The sequence below is a fragment of the Vollenhovia emeryi genome, unplaced genomic scaffold (assembly GCF_000949405.1).
Source record: "Vollenhovia emeryi isolate VEMERY1.0 unplaced genomic scaffold, V.emery_V1.0 DF939122.1, whole genome shotgun sequence".
Classification (NCBI taxonomy): Eukaryota; Metazoa; Arthropoda; class Insecta; order Hymenoptera; family Formicidae; genus Vollenhovia; species Vollenhovia emeryi.
The window spans coordinates 3,911,498-3,932,953 of record NW_011967244.1 but is presented as its reverse complement, the minus strand read 5'-3'; the positions used below and the strand labels follow the sequence as shown (position 1 = coordinate 3,932,953).

General features: G+C 42.1%; 5 protein-coding genes across 12 annotated transcripts; 2 read left to right on the top strand and 3 right to left on the bottom strand.

Moving 5' to 3' along the window:
- Positions 1-1,742: 1,742 nt before the first annotated feature.
- Positions 1,743-4,156, bottom strand: LOC105570065. Of its 4 annotated transcripts, XM_012027008.1 has the most exons (3): positions 4,016-4,156; positions 3,803-3,871; positions 1,743-3,721 (listed from the first exon to the last, which is right to left on the bottom strand). In XM_012027008.1, exon 3 carries the CDS (start codon positions 3,663-3,665, stop codon positions 2,109-2,111), a length of 1,557 nt encoding a protein of 518 aa, XP_011882398.1. In that variant the 5' UTR covers positions 3,666-3,721; positions 3,803-3,871; positions 4,016-4,156; the 3' UTR covers positions 1,743-2,108. The 4 variants fall into 4 exon arrangements, with proteins under 4 accessions (XP_011882398.1, XP_011882396.1, XP_011882397.1 ...); XM_012027006.1 differs by having other exon boundaries at positions 3,803-4,156; XM_012027007.1 differs by having other exon boundaries at positions 3,808-4,156.
- A 165-nt stretch (positions 4,157-4,321) lies between these two features.
- LOC105570063 lies at positions 4,322-6,830 on the top strand. The gene is made up of 6 exons (XM_012027004.1): positions 4,322-4,578; positions 4,677-4,858; positions 5,092-5,149; positions 5,230-5,695; positions 6,038-6,205; positions 6,282-6,830. The coding sequence occupies exons 1-6, from the start codon at positions 4,575-4,577 to the stop codon at positions 6,424-6,426; spliced, it is 1,023 nt and encodes a 340-aa protein (XP_011882394.1). The 5' UTR covers positions 4,322-4,574; the 3' UTR covers positions 6,427-6,830.
- On the bottom strand, positions 6,800-8,777 carry LOC105570064 (SET and MYND domain-containing protein 5). The gene is made up of 5 exons (XM_012027005.1): positions 8,610-8,777; positions 8,112-8,404; positions 7,720-8,038; positions 7,466-7,643; positions 6,800-7,370 (listed from the first exon to the last, which is right to left on the bottom strand). Exons 1-5 carry the CDS (start codon positions 8,670-8,672, stop codon positions 7,051-7,053), a joined length of 1,173 nt encoding a protein of 390 aa, XP_011882395.1. The 5' UTR covers positions 8,673-8,777; the 3' UTR covers positions 6,800-7,050.
- Positions 8,778-9,824: 1,047 nt separating this feature from the next.
- LOC105570062 (poly(U)-binding-splicing factor half pint) lies at positions 9,825-18,912 on the top strand. 3 transcript variants are annotated; one of them, XM_012027001.1, is made up of 10 exons: positions 9,825-9,995; positions 10,793-10,847; positions 13,234-13,299; positions 13,553-13,713; positions 15,115-15,173; positions 15,986-16,262; positions 16,560-17,046; positions 17,418-17,629; positions 17,726-18,119; positions 18,260-18,912. In XM_012027001.1, exons 1-10 carry the CDS (start codon positions 9,975-9,977, stop codon positions 18,367-18,369), a joined length of 1,842 nt encoding a protein of 613 aa, XP_011882391.1. In that variant the 5' UTR covers positions 9,825-9,974; the 3' UTR covers positions 18,370-18,912. The 3 variants fall into 3 exon arrangements, with proteins under 3 accessions (XP_011882391.1, XP_011882392.1, XP_011882393.1); XM_012027002.1 differs by having other exon boundaries at positions 9,826-9,995; positions 15,986-16,199; XM_012027003.1 differs by lacking the exons at positions 9,825-9,995; positions 10,793-10,847; positions 13,234-13,299 and adding an exon at positions 14,398-14,444 and having other exon boundaries at positions 13,677-13,713.
- Positions 18,913-19,238: 326 nt separating this feature from the next.
- LOC105570061 (mimitin, mitochondrial) lies at positions 19,239-20,362 on the bottom strand. Of its 3 annotated transcripts, none has more exons than XM_012026997.1 (2): positions 20,210-20,362; positions 19,239-19,988 (listed from the first exon to the last, which is right to left on the bottom strand). In XM_012026997.1, exon 2 carries the CDS (start codon positions 19,977-19,979, stop codon positions 19,515-19,517), a length of 465 nt encoding a protein of 154 aa, XP_011882387.1. In that variant the 5' UTR covers positions 19,980-19,988; positions 20,210-20,362; the 3' UTR covers positions 19,239-19,514. The 3 variants fall into 3 exon arrangements, with proteins under 3 accessions (XP_011882387.1, XP_011882388.1, XP_011882390.1); XM_012026998.1 differs by lacking the exon at positions 20,210-20,362 and adding an exon at positions 20,055-20,203; XM_012027000.1 differs by lacking the exon at positions 20,210-20,362 and adding an exon at positions 20,074-20,203.
- Positions 20,363-21,456: the final 1,094 nt, after the last annotated feature.

The window sequence follows — 21,456 nt, the reverse complement described above, 5'->3', positions numbered from 1 at the left end:
AGTGGTTACCTGAACATTGTTCTCTGTAGATTACTGATCGAAGTACTTACAAAAAGGAAATCAATAAGAGAAGAACTGCGAGTGAATATTATTAATATTTTGTACTATCTGAGTCTAAACGGAAATATTATGTGTAGAGAAGAAATATATTACACCTGATAAAAGAAAAACAGCATTCTATTGCAGAATAATAGGTCTAGATACAATAAACTGTTACATAGATGAAGTTACAGCGTGGAAGATAAATATAAAAACGTGACATTTTTTACAGAAATGGTTTACACAGCGTATGTAATATAATGAATGTCGTGTTAACGTGTATACTCCTCATTTCATATATATATTTATTGAGACTTGTCATGTCTGTCATTTTTAAATAATGATTTTCTATTATTACTTAGTAAGTTTGCTGCCATATGTTTAGTATGTTACGAACGTTGATCCCCCGCTTAGCATATTCTTTTCCAAATAAAACGTGAATACTATTGCCTCGAATTACTAGGACACTAAAGATTGATTACATTTACGTACATAATATACTCTGGAAATATCAAAGCTGGTACGTTGTGAATGTTACGGGGGCGAAAGAACTCGTAGAGAAATGTAATTTCGATAACCGAGAATTTGAGTAACAAAGAGAGCCGATCTAACGTGTGACAAAGTTTTATATGAAAGAATATTTATTACAATAAATATGTTCTTCCTTAGATTATATTATCTTTATAAAGTGTCTATAATTAGATATCTTTCATAACTTACCATTTGCCCGAGTCTCTTTACGTCCGTTCTTCTCACTTTTATTCTAAATTCTAAGAATTGCAATACAATTTCTCACAACTCCTTTCCTATACCTTTTCCGTACTGCAATTATGTAATTAAATATATATATATACAGGGTGAGTCATTCCACATCCGACAAAATTTGCAAGAAAGTAGAACGGATCGAGATGAACAGAAAAGTTCTGTACCATTTTACAATTTCCGTAATAGTTAACGAATAATTAATTATTAAAAATCGTTGTCTTAGCCCGACTTACTGCCCAATTTGAGCGCGTGGTGAGATGTGGCCTCCCGGCGATCGACATTGCCTTGCGCACAGAAAGTTATTTATCGCATCCGGCAATGGCTGGAGACCCTGTAATCAGAGACTGGTCATAAAAGAGTTTGTCAAATTCCTGCGAGCGAAAGAGAAACACAGGCTATCTCACTCTTCTACGATTCGACGAACTCTCTTATGGCCAGTCTCTGATTACAGGGTTTCTAGCAATGGCTATGCACGAACGACGCGTAACGCTAGACCCCCGTTCCGAGCTATAACAATTCCTTAGCCTTTTTCAATCAAAATGAAATTCGGCATAAAAATATTTGTCCGTACGTATGTTTGTATGTTACATGGAACATAGAAAAATATGGCGAGGGGGAAACAGCGCGACTAGACTCGCGTCGCGATAGCCGGCTACACGTTTGCGATCAGAAAAATTAAATTAAAGCGAAATTAACCGATGGAATCGAAATCTACATCTGATTTATTTATTTACTTATTTATTTTACGCGCCGCTCGTGCGTAGTCATTGCCGATTGCGATAAACCACTTTCCGTGCGCTCGAATTGGGCGGTAGACTGATGGGCTAAGACAATTTTTAATAATCAACTACTCGTTATCTATTGCGAAAATTGCAAAATGGTACAGGACTTTTTTGTTTATTTCGATCCGTTCTACCTTCTCAAAAATTTTGTCGGATGTGGAATGACTCACCCTGTATATTTGTATATACAAAATCTTTTTTAGAAGACAGTACGAAGGCACGCAGAGATCTAAGATGTACTTAGGTATATCAAAAGGGATACATGTGAAACGTGCAAGATAAAAAAATTTTAATTTTTATCACATGAGAATCAGTACTACTTATATAATTATTCAATTAAATTGGTAAAATAACAAAATATCGCGTTAAACTTCTCATTATACTGCATAGTCAGTTCTCTAATACAGCAATAGAAAACTAGTGGCACATGTGTATTAAATATATATATATACATATTAAACTTATTATACATACATACATATATATTCACAGCGCATAAAGTACCATTATATCTCTGCGAAATTATAACTGTGCGCGTATACTTTTCTTTATTTCACATAACTTTGGCATGCTCAAATTTCCTTTCTCCGCTATTAATTGTCGCAACGTCGCTATTTTAGCATCTATGAAGGCAGTCTTATCTTTCTTGGGACGACCTCTTTTTTTCTTCTCCGGCGGAGAGCTTATAAAATTCTGTATAAGGCACCATGGTCGTTGTTCATTCATCAACGTGATCAAATCCATGCGGATAGACGAAGAGTGCAGTATGCAATTTTCATTGATGGGCATTTTTATCGCGATTGACGTCTCCATGACTTTCTTTATGCAGAACGTGTTTTGATTTCCAGAGGTGAAGGTAAACACCACGTAACTATTTCTAGGCAGCTTGTCCGGTATACTCAGACCAAGATAGCGACGCCTGCACAGCCTGGACACCTCGATGCAGGGACTTAATTGTAGTTTTTGTTTGGCAGCGTACAGACCTATTCTTTTCAACTTGTCTTGTTCAATCGTCAAGTTCTCGTAGAGCGCATCCAGTTCCTTCGCCTTGGCGCAAATCTTCTCCATAATGACGTCTGTTCTGCTAAACATTTCAGCGCGAAGAAGGATATTACTACTGGCTGACCAGTTCTCTAACCCTTCAAGCGAAAGCTCCACCAATTCCTTCCTCTGTGACAGACCTAGAATTATATTTGGTTTGTAATACTGCATGCACGTAAATGTCCTCTCCTCTACTTTCACCTCTTGAACCCTATCCACGAAGGCCTCTTTTCTTATGTAATACAGCCTGGACAGATCGCAGCACAGTATCCACAAAATGTTCTCTACGCATAGATTAAAACTGGCGCAGATCGCCACTCGGTCCTTCACGTTTTCCCCAAGGTTAACCCTTTCGAACACCAGTTTGTCGTCTCTGCCGTGCACAAAGATTATCGCGTTGGCGCGTGTTGTTAGAAGCAGCAGACCCGCTACCTTGTCTCGCCTATTCACAGGCAGAATGTCCACGATAGCGAAGTCGCTGGTGTAAACCAGCTGTACGGCGTTGCCCCTCAGCACGTACAGCTTCGTGTGATGCGCGACGAGGCACAGATTACCCTCGGTCTCCCAACCGGCGGCGAAGCAGCTCACGAGCTCCGGCTCCGTGCTCGCCGGGTTCAGAGAGAACGTGCACACCGTCTCGCTCGCGTTTGGCTCGAGGGGGAACAGCAGCGTGGACGACTTGTCCTGCTTGTCGTCGAGGTAGACGGTGTTGTTCCAGGCGACGAGCACCCGATAGAACTCGCCGCCCATGTCCAGCGCGTTTTTGCTCAGGAGGGCAAACTCGCAGGACCGCGACAGCTTGTAGACGCTCTGCGGCATGCATATCACGAAGGCTCGGCTGTCGAAGAACTGTACACTCCTGATGGGGGCCGGCGTCACCAGGATCCGCATGTCGCACGCCCCAACAGAGCTGTCCTTTGTGTAGGGAAAAATAACAAGTCTGTCATTGTCCCAACAGAAGCACGTCTCAACGTCATAAAAGTCGCACACGGCGAAACGTTTCGGCACGATTGCCTCGTCTTCGATCGCGATGTACATTCTTCCGTGCAGTCCCCTCCTCCCTCTTTCTTTCTCTTTCTTTCTCACATCGATATCTACGAAGAACAGAAAGAGATGTCAACAAAAGGCTTACTCTCGGTTTACTGATTCCAGGTTGCAAATGAATGAGAACTTACACGACCTATGAAATCCAGCGGAAGAAGGAACCTCTCTCTATCGTCTAATTCAGGCTTTTTCAAAAGCGGCTAGTGAAAAGAAATATAAATTCGGCTGAAGCACAACGTTGAGTAAATACGAATTGCCCGGTGCGGGTTGGAGGTGCAATACAATTGTGTGCCTACGTAATGAATCACTGTGCGTGGACCGAGCTCGCCAAGTGTGAATCGTACCTCTCTGCGAGACGTCGAAGCGCAAAACTGGTCAGAGCGGGACGTAATCGTTGTTCAAAAGCAGCTGAATCAACCACGGGACACCCCCACGACTCCATTGGCCGCGTTTAGCAGACACAACTGTTGAGTGAGCGATCAGTATGATTGGTTAATACTTTTAGATCCAGCCAATCGTGTTAAGAAATCGTTGAGTGAGCGCTCAGTATGATTGGTTAATACTTTTAGATCCAGCCAATCATGTTAAGAAATCATTGAGCGCTCACTCAACAGTTGTGCCTGCTGAACGCGGCCACAGAAAACAAGCCTATCGGCGCGCGTCGAGCGCGCGGAGCGCGTTCCGAGAACCACCGAGAGCGGAGGCCACGTGACTGGGAGCCACTGGAGGTCCGGACTCCGGAGCAAGTGGGACAAATTTCGCGCGTACGACTTGTTGCGCGCGCAAGACGTGTGTGTCGGTTCGGAGAATGTCGATTTGTTGACTTAAAAGTTGCTCGTGCGCTCGATGTGACCGCATAGTATTCACGGGGATTCTGTATGGACGCTATCTGCGGCAGCGAATATGGGTGAGTGTTTCGCGCGAGCCTAGCGTTTCGGCTGTACCGAGATACTCGGAGGTTATGTCAGCGTTAACGGTAACCGTCCCGTTTGAAATGTTGCTCAGCGTTGCTAGTCAAACGTCAGCTGGGCCTCGTGATAAGGAGGTTCAAGTTCGAGGAACTGGAGGACGCCGTGCTACCCGCCTTCCCGGAGATCTCCTGGACGCGCGTCAAGTCTAAGCTGATTAAGAACCACAAGAACTTCACGGCGCTTCAAGTGGCGCGCATCCTCGAGGAAGTTCTCGACGTAAGGATCGCTTCTGATGCGTAATGATTCTTCACGGGTAGAAAAATTATGTTCTCTAATTACTAAAATTGTTTTCATAATAGTCCAAAGTTCGTTTGAAAATCTGTTCTTCGGAAAAGCAATAAAATAAACAACTGGAGTCGATAATCTTGTAGTTACTCCTCAGGTTTACTTCTCAGTACAGATATTGTATATTACAATGTCATTCATTTTTACGTCTTGTGTGTTCACAGAACGTAGAGTTAAGAGAGAAGGATTTACGCGACAGGTTGGCAACGCTAGAAGTGATAGGTAGGACGACGAAGCATAAGTATTAAATTCAAGTTTCTGGGGGCGATAAATACTCAACTTGCGGGACGATAATTTTTCAGATGTAAGCAGACACGATAAGAGGAAGATATGGTACGGATACGAATTGACAAGCTCGAGTGATGCTCCGAGATACGTTGAGCAACGGGAGGTACAGTCACGCATTGAAGAGGAATTTCACACCAGCGGTTTGCAAGTGATGGTGAAGACTGCAACTCATGACAACGTCACATTTATATATGTTAAAGAAACAAGGAAAAAGAGGGCACCACGCCAACGTACCACGCCAACGTTTTTTGCCTTGTTCCTAGGACACAAGTATTTTTTCTGCTCAAAGAAAAACGTATTGTCCGGCTATGTAAAGGCGATAGCTGCCAGTCTGGGTTGCGACAACGGCAAGAAGATCAAGCTGTCGGGCAAGGATCTCAGATCTTTAATAAAATTATTATGGATTAGGCAACAAAACGTTTTACATATCGAGAACATTAGTCAACCACCAGTTTACCAACCGTCCAGTCCCGTCGTCAGGTATTTAGAAAATCGTATCCTTCCCTGTTCGTCTCTTGCAGACAAATTATAGCTTTACACATTCTATGTGCAGTCGTGGCCAGAAAGGTTGCCCGACGTTCCATGATAAATTTCGGAAATACAGTCTATTGTGCGAGAGATTGTAGTTTTTACTCACGGAAGCAAAGGAATGATATATACAAATATCTGTGCAATGATACGAATATTCCGAAAATTTATTGTAAAACGTCGGACAACCTTTTTGACCATGGCCGTACTCGATGTGCCTGCTATGGGACATTTTGCAATTGGATTAACCGCGCTACATTTTACTCACTGTATGACGTGCAAATCTCGTTGCAGTAAGAACGGCGTGGATTATACACAGAGCAAGCAACGGAGAAGTTACGGAGAGCAGTGTCTTGGCGAAAACCCTCCCACTTTAGATGTGCTCGTTATAAAAGCGCCAGAGCAATCTGTATACCATGACAGTGTAGCTTCGAAGTTATCTACCGACAGTATCCGTATGAAGTAAGAGTACTTTTCTTTCACGCGTACAGTGGTGACGATACTGTGCTTTTCTCATAAAAAATTTCTTCCGTTTCAGCTGGGAATTTAATAGTCGCAATCTAGCTAGGTTTTTAATCGTTCTGATTGAAAAAGGTGCGTTCACGCTGCCCTTACCCGAGTATGTGTCTAATCTCATGACAAGAGGAAGAAACGAATTAACACTTTGTCAAATTAACCAGTAAATTCGATCGAAAATACAATGTTTTTACGACGCAGTCAAGCACCTCGTGCACACAGTGCCTACAGGTTACTTTGGTCAACCGTGAAGAAATGTTAGATATTATTTTTGAGTAATAATGACGCACAAAGCTGCTATAATTGACGATTGTTTATAAAGAATAAGAAAATTATTTAAAATTGTATATAAACTATACTCTGACATAATATAATCAATATTTAATTTCGTGTAAAGTAGATCGGTTTAATGAAAGAGCAGCGAGAAGAATCACTGGCTAAAGTCAGCCCTTCGGGTCCAAATTAGCGAGAATGAAGAGTGCGGAATAACTGTAACTTGTTATATAATTTGACATAGAAATGTTCCATTAAAAGCCTCTATTACATTAATAAAGTACGTTTATTAAAAGTTCATTAAAGTGTAATGATGCGTTTATCCTACATGCTACTTTACTGGAGTCACATAAAGCTCACTTGGTGCGCTGTACGTATGATAGTCGAGTAAAGCGTAACAGGATGCCCTTAGTCGTTCATTAAGGGGGGGGGCGGGGGGATTAGATATTCAGTATATATCTTGTGTATTATGAAAATTGTATCATTGTTCTTGCTTGTGTATCTTCAGCCGGCACTCATCAGTCTTCGTCGGACTCCTCTTCGTCGGACGTGACGTCGGGGTCGTTTGCCTGCATCCGGCACTTGTCGCAGTGACAAACGAACAGATACATGGAGCTCAATGCCTGCTGCCTGGAATGTCGGCTTCTCTCGAGCTGGCACTCGTCGAGGTAGCTCGTACAGATCTCCTCGCCGGCTTTGATATCTCGTATTGCTTTTAGTACTAAAGTATTGTTCGAATAAGGGAACTCTACGACTGCGTTTGGTACACAGCTATGATTCACCGACGACTGCAGTACGTAGAGTCCAGACCCTTCGTTATTCAAAAACGGTCCTACTGCTGCAAGAAAGAGGGATGGTCGGAAATTACACAAATGTCGAAACGCGGCGACGCGGGGGGAGAAATAGATCGTAAGAATAGGTAGATAAGATTACCCTCGTCCATGGCATCGTAAATTCTCTCTATCAACTTGTCAACGTAAATCCTCTCGTCTTTGGGCAATTCTAAAGCGGAAACGTTCTTCACCCAGCGGCTGAACGAACTGGTACCGATCCCTTGTCCGTTTGTTCCTACTAAAGCTAATAGACTTCTAAAGCCATCCGGCGTGAACCACTGAAAGCAACAATCTCAGTTAACCTTAACGTACGTGTAATAATAACATACATGTATATATATCATACACACACACATGTGCGGTATACTCGGTGTTCAGGGCTTCCTTCATCATTTGCTGAAGGATGTCGATTTGACCCACAAACTTCTCCCCCAGCAGATAGTGCACGATCTCGTGCGTGTCGTTGGAGACGGTGCGGTGACAAAACTGCGAAAACATTGCCAGAGCCTCCTCCTTGTCGTTCGACTGATTAACCACGGCGACCATCCTCGCTAGCAGCATGATCGACGCGTTTTCAGGCGGGTAGTGCATCTGCTTCCACGTTTCGCACAACTGATTGAGAGGGTGGCCCTTGTCCTCGGCTCTCGCTTGCAGGCACAGCGTACCGTGATACCTGAACAATGGCAAGCAAATAAACAAACACGTTGGTAATAAAAAGCTGCAGGCAAGCGTAGAAATTCAATCACCTCTGAGAAGCCTCATTTTGACACTCCACGCCGCAATATTTGACCCCGCACAGAGGGCACTTGACTATCAAGCTCTTGTTGACCTCGCAGCACTCCTTGTGCGGCACCACGAGGCCTGCATTGCCCGTCAACCTGCGGACATTCTCCTCCGCCGTCTCCAGCGGCCTCAGACAGTGGTCGCACGCCGAGTAACCGAACTCGGAGTTCCACAGGAACTGACAGCAGACCACGGGCCTCTCCTCGAGTATCACGTCGCCCTCCTTGAACGCGCGATTGGAGAACAGCCCCTTGCCCTGCAAGACGAACGCGCGGATCAACGAAAAGCTGGGAACATTCCAAGAGATTGGATAATTCGCGCTTCTCATTCTATCAATGAGAAAGACAAGTCAACAGAAACTTGGAGACAAGTCAGGTTCGGTCGTGAAAGGGTTAACAAGGTTCACAGGAGCTGCCTGGGGGGGCTACGGAGCGGAGGACTCGACTGTGAATCAAGCTTACTTTCTCGTCGTTCACCAATTTGATGAAGAAGCCCTTGTCCGCCATAACCTCGTCGTCGGTCATACCGTACCGAGCGAGTGCGAAAAGCGAACCGCGGGCGGAGGAGGAAAGAAGTTACGAACCCACCGCGAGCCATTCGAATCCCGGACCACCGCGCCGAGTAGCGTAGTGACCCTCTAATCAGACATGTCTGGACACGCGGTATCCAGCTTCTGATTGGTTCGCCATGTTTATGATTTTCCCGCTGAATTTTGAATTGACAATTTTAATCCACTTTAGTAACTTCACAAACGACAGGTTATCGCGATTGATCTTGATTATTTTGATGCGTATCCCTTTGTCGAGGTGTTATTGCAAGATGGTGCTGCACATTCACCCATTTTTGCAATAAACAGCAAACTCACACTATTATCAGACTTCGTGCGATGTGCGGTTATACGTTATTATATGTTCCACTTATGCCCGATTTCTTCACATCCAGTTATGTTGCGGTTAAAGTTAACCAGGAGATAAACTACCAGATCCATGCACGTGATTGGCTAAAACTTGAGATTAACCTCCGGATAATTTTATCGGGAAGTGAAAAAATCGGCCATTACAGATATCACGCGGAGAAAAATAATTTGCTAGCACAGTATATTTATGTAAACTTAAGTAAATTTTGTCTTTTATTTTATGATAAAGTTATTTTCTGTTTCATGGACAACTATGTGTTAAAAACACTAATCTTATTGAAAAATAATTGTGCGAAATATTTAGCTAAAGAAGTGAAATAATTTCTGTTCTATTAAATCTGCTGTAATGGTGAATAATTTTAATAAGGTATAATAGCAATTTTCGTATCGTCATCACGTTATGATAATTCATCAAATATGGCAGTATTTAAGTAGCAGCAACAGTTTTGCTGCTATCGATTGAACCCCCGAGTATAAAAATTTTCTTCGATCAGAAGACTTCTCGGCGTTCGAAAAGCGCGAAACTCGTCGACGATCGCCGTGAAGGCTGTCGCGGATCCGCGCACCGCTCGAGTCAAGTCGCTCGCTCGCGCCCGCGAGACGAGTCGCTTCTTCTCCTCTCGAGTACCGCGCGGTCCTCGCGCCGCGCAAACGAGCGAACGGTCATCAAGAGATACGCGAGCGTGGACAATCTCGCTGTCGCTCCGCGCGACATGTCCACCCAACGGACGGTCAACCGGGCCCGAGTCCGCCGAGTAGCGCGCGGCGCGCTTCCGGCGCGCGGTACTTCCGGAAAGGAGAAGTGCATCGAGTGCTGCGTGAGAGTGAATCGTCGCTCGTTTCGTCAGGAGTTTTTCGGCAGATTCCGGGCCACCCGTCCGCCTTCGCCACGCACGGCTCTCGAGGAACGATGAACGGAACGATGGCCATGGTGAGCACGAGCCCCTTCCGCGCGGGGAAGCCGCGGTCCTCGCTGCGAGAGCCGCCCTTCACCGCGACCGCGGCCTAACCCTTCGGCGGCGTAATGGCGATCGAGCCGCTCCGACTCGCTCCGACGCCGCTCGCCGACCGTCGAGACGCGTCCCGGATATACCGTGGGCGAATCTCGCCCGGTTGCCTCGCCGGAAATTTTTTCTCGACGGGATAATCCGCGAGAGGATGCGACAGGACGATCCGCTGGATCAGTAAATAGAACGGTAGATTGCGGAGGCCAAGCGGAATTCAACGTGATTTTTTTTCAATTTTGTATCTTGTTCCGAGTCCACTCGGTGGAATCTGTTGGCTGGACTACGAGTTCAGTATACTGAATGTCGATTTACTGAAATATTCTGTTGAAATTTGCTGGTAAACACGGTCGGCGTGTCGCCGATACTTTACTCGCTGTCCAAACAAATCTGTCGGAAATAGATTCTGCAGAGTATCGGTCAGAAATTTTATCAGTCACGGCCTAATGGAGATATAATAGACTCTGTTAGCAGAGTACTAGTAGATTAACTGAACAGGAAGTGTCATTTTGTAATTGGTTCAAGCGATACTTTCCATTTATGATGGCCACAAAGCGATAGATACTGCTTGGTTTTTGCTGGTGATCTGCCGTGACATTCTATTGAAATCCACTGACAAACTGCTAGCATTGTAGCGGATATTTCGCTTGTTTGAAATAAAACTTGATAGAATTTCTAATACAAAATTGATCTCGTTTTACACCGTGTTTGTGTTTGTTCGCAGGCACCAACGTCGGTAAACAGTGCAGAGCCGCCGGTGAAGAAGGCTAAAGTGGAAGGTAAATTGCTAATGCAGCCAGATAGCCGTCGTGCCTGTGACAACTACAATATTATACATAACTTTGTTAGTGGGAAACAGAGAAACGACAGCAAGTGTAATACGTGTATTAAGAACGAGAGCGTGAGCGTGGAAATGCGTACAATAGCTACTTAGGACACTCAGGTGCTAGTTTTGTCTTAAAAAAAATATGCTGCCATACTCTGATAAAACTGCAGAGAATGAGTCTATTCAGAAGCAGTTTTGAGCAGTAAAATTTTCGGTAGGCTAGGGTAAATAGATGATGACTGTATGGCGCTTAAATCACACTAATGTATGGTTGTCCTTCTGTTCTGAGATGTTACAGCGGAGAGACCGTACAGAATCGGTGGCCTACGACTGAGCTGTGAACGTGCGCCAAACTATGAAAGCCTACATTCGTTGCACAGAAATCAGAGTTTAACAAACTCCCACTGATACCGTATCTATTGCCGAGTACGATGAATACTTTAGATAGGTCAGCATATTTAGGGCTTAGCGATTCTCTGTTCCTGATTATGAGCCTCTTTCGGAGGTACAGGCGCCACTTTAATTCCGTCGTGTGCAACGACGACACGAAGTCTTTTTCTTCGTTAATATGTGTACGGCGTGATATCGATTAAGAGACATTGCCTCTTTTTTTTTTAACGATTATATCTCGGTGGAGTTATTACTGTCAAAAGAGTGATATCTCTACGTGCAAGTGTCAAATTATCTAGAGGCTCGTAATCGGGAGTGGCAATGGCGATGGGTGTATATTAAATTTGTCGCATATCGAGCGACCATTTATTACGTATTTGCATTAGGTAATAATGAAGTGTCGATAAGTCCCCAAGCACTTGGACGTCGATATAGCCATGGATGTGGCTCAGAGATTCTAATTCAATCCCTTTCGAGTATGGCCTGATGGTATCCACTCCCGTCGCGCCGTCGTCTTCGCATTTTATTCTGCCGTCGCTAAGCAGGATACGCGCTAATTCGAGACGTGTTATAACGATGTCCGAGTGTGCACGTAGGCGATGCGAGTGAAAAAAAAAAGAATAAGTGTTCGCGTGACGTTGATCCGTCGAGCATTCCGGATATTAATCGCGGGGGGGGGGGGGGAAGAGAATTTCACGTGCCTGCATTCAAAGATCTCGCCATTGCTACGTGAAAAATTTGCTAGGTTGAAAAGTGGTAGGTTGGAGAAGGCAACGACTAAGAACATGGCGCAGAAAATGCACTGAGAGTATTCTCCTTTGCTTTGTGCTTACAGATTTGTGCGTCGCCTCAATCTCGGATAATTTGCGCACAACCGTCATTGCTCAGCCCAGAACACGGTTAGCTGTAAATCGAATGATCGCACAAAACTTTAAGAGCCATTTTAATTCATGAAAAAAAGTCGGACTGACTTCTGTTTTTCTGTTTCTGATTTCTGTTTCAGAGACTAGCAGACCAAATTGGTTATGAAACCTAATCTAATTATGACTTAGTCTGATTTTTGGGGCTGATTGTGCAAACAGTACTTAAAAGCTCAAATTTAAACGAGACTCCTCGGTTAACGACTCACTGTTTTGTCAAAGTTTAAACGCATACGAAATAATGTTCGATCAATCCACTTTCTCTTTACAAGTCGTATCGTTTTTTCTGACAAAATTTCTTATCTGTGGTCTTCGTTACAATCTACGCTTTGTTTCTTCAAATGGCATGCATCAAACGAGAGATACTTCTTCGTTTCGATGTTTGCACAAATACATGGTTATCATATTGTACATTTTGCATACAATGTCTCTACAATACAGTCCACATGCATACACATCGACACCATATACAAGCATATTTATTAAAAAGAGTTGTAATATTCCTTGATCGTTTTAATTTCTGTGAACTTACAGTTTGGAGGATGGTTTTATCATAGCAGCTTCTGGCATGGCGTCACGGTACTCCCGTGTTAAGAAAGATATTCCACAATACGAATAAGAATAATGCGCCCGCATACATCAATGCGACTAATAGAAGTTTTACTAGCCTAGGGCAATAGGTCGTCCAGCTGTTACACATCTCCGTGTACGAATCTGTACATATATAGATGTTTTTCCCCAAAGATTGGTCAAAACAAACTGCTGATTGCTGAGACAGCAGTGATATATATATATATATTTTTTGTACATTGAATAGTCAAAAGAGCTTTAACGAATTGGACTCTGAAAATGTGAGATAAATGGCCACCCAACTTGCTAACGAGAGAAAGTAATTCCTAATCTGTCGATCGAATCATTGAGAAATAACTTGGTGGCGTAACTGGTTCTCTTTAAAAATGAAATGTTTGAAATACTATTCATACTTGTCTATCTTTAATGCAGGCTGTCTAATGCATGATTTCTTTATAGGAAATGCACCCGAGTTCTTACCAGGCCCCATATATGATCTCAATCAAATCGGCCAAGTCGTTGCTGGTACGTATATAAATTTTTTCATTTACTTAAATCTTTTTATTAATTTGTTTCAGTTTATCTTAGACAAATGATGTATCATATTAATAGTGACATTATTTTTGTTATGTCAGTTTCAATTCAAGTAATATTGACGCTGACGACGAGATCTAATGGACGTTTTGCTGATAAGATCTGACGATTGAATATTCTTTAACGCCCTTTCAATTGCCGGAGACACTTGACTTAAGCCTTTTTCCATTTTGTGATTTTACAGGACCTGGCGCCAAATATCTGACACTACCTGGAATATTAGGAGCTGGTCTACCGAAAATTACATCCGAGCAGCAAGACACTGTAAACAGGGCGAAGAAGTATGCGATGGAGCAAAGCATTAAGATGGTCCTGATGAAGCAGACCTTGGCCCATCAACAACAGGTAACTTCCAAGTTGTCCACAATTCTGCTCACATTTTGCTTCATATCTTCGCTCCGTTACGTCACTCGTAAAGTTTAACATTATAATGTGAGAATTACGCTTTTTATCGTCATATTTAATGGACAATTATTAACCCAACAATTGTGAATTTCTACCTCTTTAATAAAATATTTTGATTCTTAACATGAATGCATACTGGATATATACAAATTGCCGAATTTGCTTATTGCGAATAAATGATCGAGTTGATGAAATTTTTAACTAAATTTTCAACTCGGTCCTTTAAAGATATAAGTCAATTACAGTGTAATTGAAATTTTTAAGTTTTATCTAATTGTTACATTTGCAAACTAGTCTTTCCATAAATTTTTTCATTAATTTGTTGAATATTGTATCATGGTTTGCTCGTCAATGAAATAATCTGATTAGCTAATTCGGTGATTTAAGTTTAACGTGCATAAAATTTGGGTTTGTATGATACATTTTATGCACATATATAAATAGTTTTCTCTATTCAGCTCTTTGCCGATTATGTAATTGCAACATATAGAATAATGTCGTACAGATTTCTGAAATATTTAACATATAGCTCGTCCCGCCGAGTCAATTACTATACAAATACTTAAAAAAAAAAGAAAAACGTTGAGATTTAACTCTGATTGGCTTATTTTTTTCTCCCCGCAGAAGAATAAGTTGGTCCTGCGGCAGCAAGTTTTATTGCTAATGTGCAGGTTAGTGTCATCAAATCAAGAAAGAAACGATAAATCCGCCTTATGGTCGAACACTCCTAAACATTTTCCCCGAGTTGCTACCATAAGAAAAGGTTAGATAATATAATTTGTGATAGTATAGTCGGCGGGAGCAGAGCTGTACAATGTGAAGAAATTTTCGTGAATGCATGAATCTTCAAATGATTTGGTCGATTCTTCTAAGCTCGACTGTTTGGCAAAAATTGCACTCTGAATTTATTAAAAGCAACAAATAAAATAGAGAGAAATATTAAAACTGTTGTGAAATATTTTGTGCAAACCGTCAAGTTGGTCTTACGTAAACTTTATAAGTTACATAAATGGTTATAAGTTTTTTACATTAAATTTTAAGTCTATTTTTACATAAAATAAACTAATAATTTTTACTGAAAATACTTAATTATTTTTAGTAGAAATTTATATATTTTCTTAAAATGTATCCTGATTTAGTTACATGTTCCTGCAACATTAAAAGTAATGTCAATACGTGTTTCTAGTAGAATTTATAAAATTAAAATTGATAACTGAACAAGTCGAGCGAGGAAGTTGGAATGGTAAAAGAGCTCGAGGGATTACTTCGAATGACTCAATGAGATGTGTTGTAAATGGGGGAGGGATATCAATAGAAGGCCTTTGGTCCTTTGTGTTGCAGCAAATGGCTAGTCAACGGAATCAGGTGCAAAGACAGCAGGCTCTCGCCCTCATGTGCAGGTTTGTTTGTTCTTTGTCTCAATTCTCGAAACTTTCCTGTGCAAACCCATTGAAGCCCAAGAGAATTACGCTCGAGCGTTTTATTACTTTTCTTTTTACAAGACACCACTTATTCGTTTTATCCTTTTAGTAATTAAGTTGTAAAATATATTGAATTAGAGAAGCGACTATTATAGAGTTATAAATATTTTCGGACACCGATAAGTTTTCCAGATATTAACAAATTACAGATATTAATTTCTTGTAGCTTTTAATGTTACCCATAGTCCTGAGGCGTCCTGGAGCAAACAAGTTTGTTTCTCCCTCCTATATACATGCACAACATTCTTTTTCACAATATTAATTTCTCCGTTAATAGTAATTTTTCTTGTCTCACAATCATATTATAACAAGGTAATTTATGTATAAGATATATTAACAAACGTTTATTATATCAGCTCGTAATTAGCAGAAATTATTTTTTTTTACTTTATATTTTCTTTTATGAAATATACTATACAAGTAAAAAAGTAAAATGTTATTTTTGTAGATTAAATAAATATTTCTATTAATTACTTTAAGAAAGTACTTTTATACTTCTACTGTCTCTTTGAAGGTTTTATGAAAAATATTGATGTACATGTGCAACAAAATCTGAATGTGTTCTATCAACGTCAGTTATTAATCGTTGATTTTGCACAACTTATGAGAAATTGATATTTTAATATTTGAGATATATTCTTAATTATAAACTAAACATGCTTTTTGAATTGTAATTCAAATAATTGATATGTAACACCGACGTTACTAACGTATACATAATTGTACGACAGGGTTTATGTGGGCAGCATCAGTTTTGAATTGAAAGAAGATACAATCAGGCAAGCTTTCTTGCCATTCGGACCGATCAAATCCATCAATATGTCTTGGGATCCCGTTACGCAGAAGCACAAGGGCTTCGCCTTTGTCGAATACGAGATACCCGAGGCCGCGCAACTTGCTTTGGAGCAAATGAACGGTGTCATGATCGGTGGCCGCAACATCAAGGTAGCAGGACGTACCTATATAACGAATTTCCTGTCCCCCAGCAATCCTATCATCCCGCCGGAGGTCGGCAAATTTTTATTTAGTTCTTTATCCAATATTTATGATCTTCGAGCGAACTGCGTCTGAATTGCAGTTTGCTCGAAAATCCTAATATATTAGTATACTTTTTCTATGTATACTTTACTTTGAGTTCACTTTATTGAGTTACATCCCGTCACACATAGTTTATATTTTGTACATTTAAAAAGCTAAACAATACTAAAGCTGTTAAAATCGTTTATTTAAATAGTTTCGCAATAATGTTGACGCAGCGCTAGAGAATACGTCTTACAGATTACCTCCTTCTCATATTTGTCTTAGGTCGTAGGACGTCCGTCCAACATGCCACAGGCGCAATCGGTGATCGATGAGATCACCGAGGAGAGCAAGCACTACAATCGCATTTATATCGCGTCGATACACCAAGACTTAACGGAAGACGACATCAAGTCAGTCTTCGAGGCATTCGGGCCGATCACGTACTGCAAGCTCGCACAAGGTAGCTCGCCGCATCGACACAAAGGATACGGCTTTATCGAGTACGAGACAATGCAAGCTGCGCTAGAGGCTATCGCCTCTATGAACTTGTTCGATCTGGGTGGCCAGTATTTGAGAGTAGGAAGAGCCATAACGCCGCCGAACGCGCTCATGGGACCACCCAGCGGTACCAGCATGATGCCGACCGCGGCCGCTGTGGCCGCAGCAGCCGCGACGGCCAAGATTCAAGCGATGGACGCGGTTGCTAGTAACGCAGTTGCGTTAGGTCTCACTAAACTCGGGGCTACCGCACCACCCATCCTGAATCAGAGTTCGTAATTCTCTCATCTACATTCAATTCAAATGTCGCGGGGAGTGAACTTTATACTACACTGGAAGACCTACTGCCCTCTTGAAGAAGATAGATGGAGTGGGACAGACAAACGGTTTATATTTCTCTTTCTAGTAATTCTGATATTGTACACAGTATTTTGTACGTCCCACCTCATATAAGCGAGATAGATATCGCGAAATAGAAAATCGTTGACCAATCGGAATTACTAGAAGAAAACAATGGGATCGTTTGTTTTTCACTCTGTCTTCTTCAAGAGGACAGTAGGTCTCCGGTATAGAGTTGACTGATTATGGGAGAAAGGAACAGTTGATCTTGCGCTTACGTCTTCGTCCTTATTTCTGTTACAGCGCTTCCTGGCGTAGTGCGGCCCACTATAGCTCCCACGACAATAATGGCACCACCAACAGTAGCAACGGTAGCGCCAGTGATACCTCCACCTGGCATAGCCATACCGCAAACCTTAACGCGACCGCCCGCTATTATCCAACCGATTCCTGGTCAACCCGTTGTTATACCACCTCCTGCTGTTGTTGCGCCTACGATTGTTGGCACGCCAGTCGTAAGTATCCTACCATTGTGCCAGAACAAAGAGCATCGAAATAAAAGAAATATTGTCGACGTGTATGAAAAAAAATATTCTGATCTTGCTCGTTAGATACCAGTGACAACAACTGCGAATTCTGACATTATGAGGCGAGCGCAGGAACAAGCGGCTCATCAGAAACAACAGGAAGAATTGCAGAAGAAACTCTTAGAGGAGACGGAACCACAGACGTTGCAGCAACAGGAGAATATGTCAATCAAGGGCCAGAGTGCGCGTCATCTCGTCATGCAGAAACTCATGCGTAAAGTCGAGTCCCGAGTCGTTATTTTAAGAAATATGGTGGCGCCGGAGGACGTGGACGAGACCTTGCAGGAGGAGATTCAGGACGAGTGTTCCAAGTTCGGCGTGGTCGTACGGGTTATTATTTATAAGGAGCGACAGTCCGAGGAGGACGAGAATGCGGAAGTCATCGTAAAGATATTCGTCGAATTCGCCGAAATGAACGGTAAAGTATATTCATACGCACCCAGAGTGGTCCTAGATTGAGCGTAGATTTGGAATATGTGAAAGAATCTAAATCCCCTGCAATACATATAATATCGTCTGTCTGTCGTGTAGTTGTACGATTGAATTTTATATTTCCAGAAGCGGAACGCGCGAGAGATTCGCTGAACGGTCGTTATTTTGGCGGACGGCTGGTTAAGGGGGAGCTGTACGATCAAGCTCTGTTCGATAACAATGACTTTTCAGGTTGATACGATCAGGCTGTTCTCGTTTGCTAAGCATTAAGTTTTTATCAATTCGTATATGAGACAAAACTTGACGTTGACTGACTGCTTGATCTTTGTTTGAGCCAATATTTATAATAAAATCTTAGGGTCACGCGTTGAGTAGTCAGAAAAGTCAGATTCACGCGTTTTCGCGGCTCCAATCGTGAGTTTGTAGCAATCAATCCGCAAAATGTAGTTAGAGACCGCACAGTGCGATTTGGAGATCAGGAAGCAATTCAAGTTCGTCAAATGTGATTTAGAATGTTAAAAAATTCAACTTCTCTCCCCTTCCTCCCCACGTAAAACGAAACTTTATACCTTATCTACGTTATTCGTTTCGTATCACAGGGAAACCACAATTACAAAGCTTAGCGTCGTAGTACATCCAGAGATTAACATTTCGTACACCTATCCAGTATAATAGTACCATTTGTTATAATTTTGCCGAGGATAATTATATGAAAGTGGTAGTTCATTTATGTATAGAAAAAAAATAGAATAATAATAAATTCATTTTACATATACAGAGTGACTCGCGTGCGGCTTAGCGCTTTAATGTCCCGAGAATCGCGCGATCAATTTCGATCATTCTGATTTGGAATCTCATAGAAAGAATTCTTTCAAGTATCAAGTCCCCATTGATTTATTCCTCCTGGAGGATAAAATGAAGAAATGTAACTAAAGTTTTATAGAAACCTGTCAGTCTGTCATCTGCTTCAGAAAGAACAGGCAACTTTTGTCAATTTTTAAAAACTATTCCGTCAAACTACTTATATTGCATAGATAAAAACAACGTTGCTCTAAGAAAATTTATGAGAACACTCTTAAAATTCGCCAGCAGTAATTAACATCAGTGATTTTTATTGACCGTATCTGGCCATTTTATTAATACAAATTTATTATAATAAATTTGCTCTAAGAATATACTTTACTATACTGACATGGTATTTACATTAACGCTAAAGTTTTATAGAAACCTGCCGGTCTGTCATCCACTTTGGAAAGTACGAGCAACTTTTGTCAATTTGTAACAATTATTCCATTTAGAAACCCTGTCCAACTATTTATTGTATAGATAGAGACCAACTTTGTTCTAGGAATATACTATACAGACATGGTATTTACATTATTTAGTGTTTATATGAATCCTTTGGTTTGTAATTACTTCCGAAAGATTGGTAATCTTCGTAGATCGGAAAGTTTCCGGGAGTCTCTGACTGGGTACTAGATGTGGCGGGAAGATTGCCGGTGTCTTCGCTCCTGGGGCGGTTCTCCTCCGTGAGCCTCGCGGCGTTCTCCTTCTTGGTCACCGCCAATCGGTAATTAGCGTCTATCTCTTCCCGCGTTGGCGGCTCTTTCCTGCGGTATCTCAGCCAGGCCTCCCATTCCGCGGGCAGCGCCTGCTCGAAGTCTTCCTTGTTCACCGGCACGAAGTACCGCGGCGGTCTCTTCCGGGCGGAGTAGCGAATCTCCTCCTCGTAGTACTTGGTGCCGTAGTAATCCTCGCCCATCAGCTTGCGGCGAGCGAAGCGAGGCTTGAACGAGGACACGAAGCTGTTCCAAAGAACCCTCATGACGCCACGTTCCTTGGCCATGTCGCGACACTGCGAAGAGAGAACGGTTACACTCGTGAGATGTAATTGACGAAACGGCAGGAAAATATTGAAAACCTCAAAAACGCTGGGACACCTCGACAGAGACTCGTAACCTCAAAAAGGCGCTCCAGCGTGAATAATTTTAGGCGTAACGAGTAGCAATGCGGTTTTCCTCCGAAGGAAATACAATTTCACGTGGACGTAAATCAGCTGCGCACCAAATCACGTACCGTTCGATGTAAATAGTAGCGACTATTCTCTTAGGTTAGAATTCGTTGTCCAAGATGGGCTTTCGACATTCCTCAGATTCGCAACTCGCGCTTGGATTCCGGATTCCGGTGGAACGCAGTGATGGAAGATTGTGGAAGAATTCGTCTGCAACAGGCGACTTCGTGCGCACGCGTGAGGTGACGTAGCAACTCGAATCCAATGGTGGATGTAGGGGCCACAGGGGGGCGCGAAATATCCATTCCGATAGTTTTCCCGCGTTTATTCTGTGACAGTGTTAGCGATGTAGTTAAAATGTGATTAATATTTATTAGCGATAAGTTTATATGTGCAATATTATAGTGCAAGTGATAAGATGGATTATCAACGGCCTTCTATATCAAGCGGCATCGAGAAAAAGAAGAGGAAACTAGCAAAATTTCTACACATTTAAGCCCGCTGTAGACGATGCTATTTTTCCTGGTGGATTGCTTGCGATTTAATAAATTACTATCATTGCACCACTCAGCACTCAGGATTTCTAGTAATTTACTGAATCGCAAGCGGCTTTAGTTAGGTATGGACACGGGATGTGTTCGAAAATGGATTTAGTTACTGCCAGTGAAAACAGTATAGTTGGTAGCAATGAAAATTACTGGTGCTGCGTTTTTCGCACGCCAGTAAAGTCAGTAAAGCCCGCTGCAGACGATGCTATTTTTCCTGCTGGATTGCTTGCAATTTAGTAAATTACTAGGAATCCTGAATGCTGAGTGGTGCAACGATAGTAATTTAGTAAATCGCAAGCAATCCAGCAGGAAAAATAGCATCGTCTGCAGCGGGCTTTAGGCTGGGTCTACATTGGATGTCGTAAGTCGAATAATGAACTGTGATTGGTCAATTTCCCAGCCATACTGACTTTACTGGCGTGCGAAAAACGCAGCACCAGTAATTTTCATTGCTACCAACTATACTGTTTTCACTGGCAGTAACTAAATCCATTTTCGAACACATCCACAATGGCTGTGTTCTGCCGAAGTTAGCTAAGAATAAGCGCTTTATGCTGATTGGATAGATCTAGAAGAATAGCTCTATTTCAGCACAGATCTGAAAGTATAATCCAATGAACGCAAAGCGCTTAGCAAGCGCAAACTTCTGCTGGACACAGGCATTGGCTGTGTTCTCCAGAAGTTAGCGCTTAATAAGCGCTTTATGCTGATTGGATAGATCTAGAAGAATAGCTCTATTTCAGCACAGATCTGAAAGTATAATC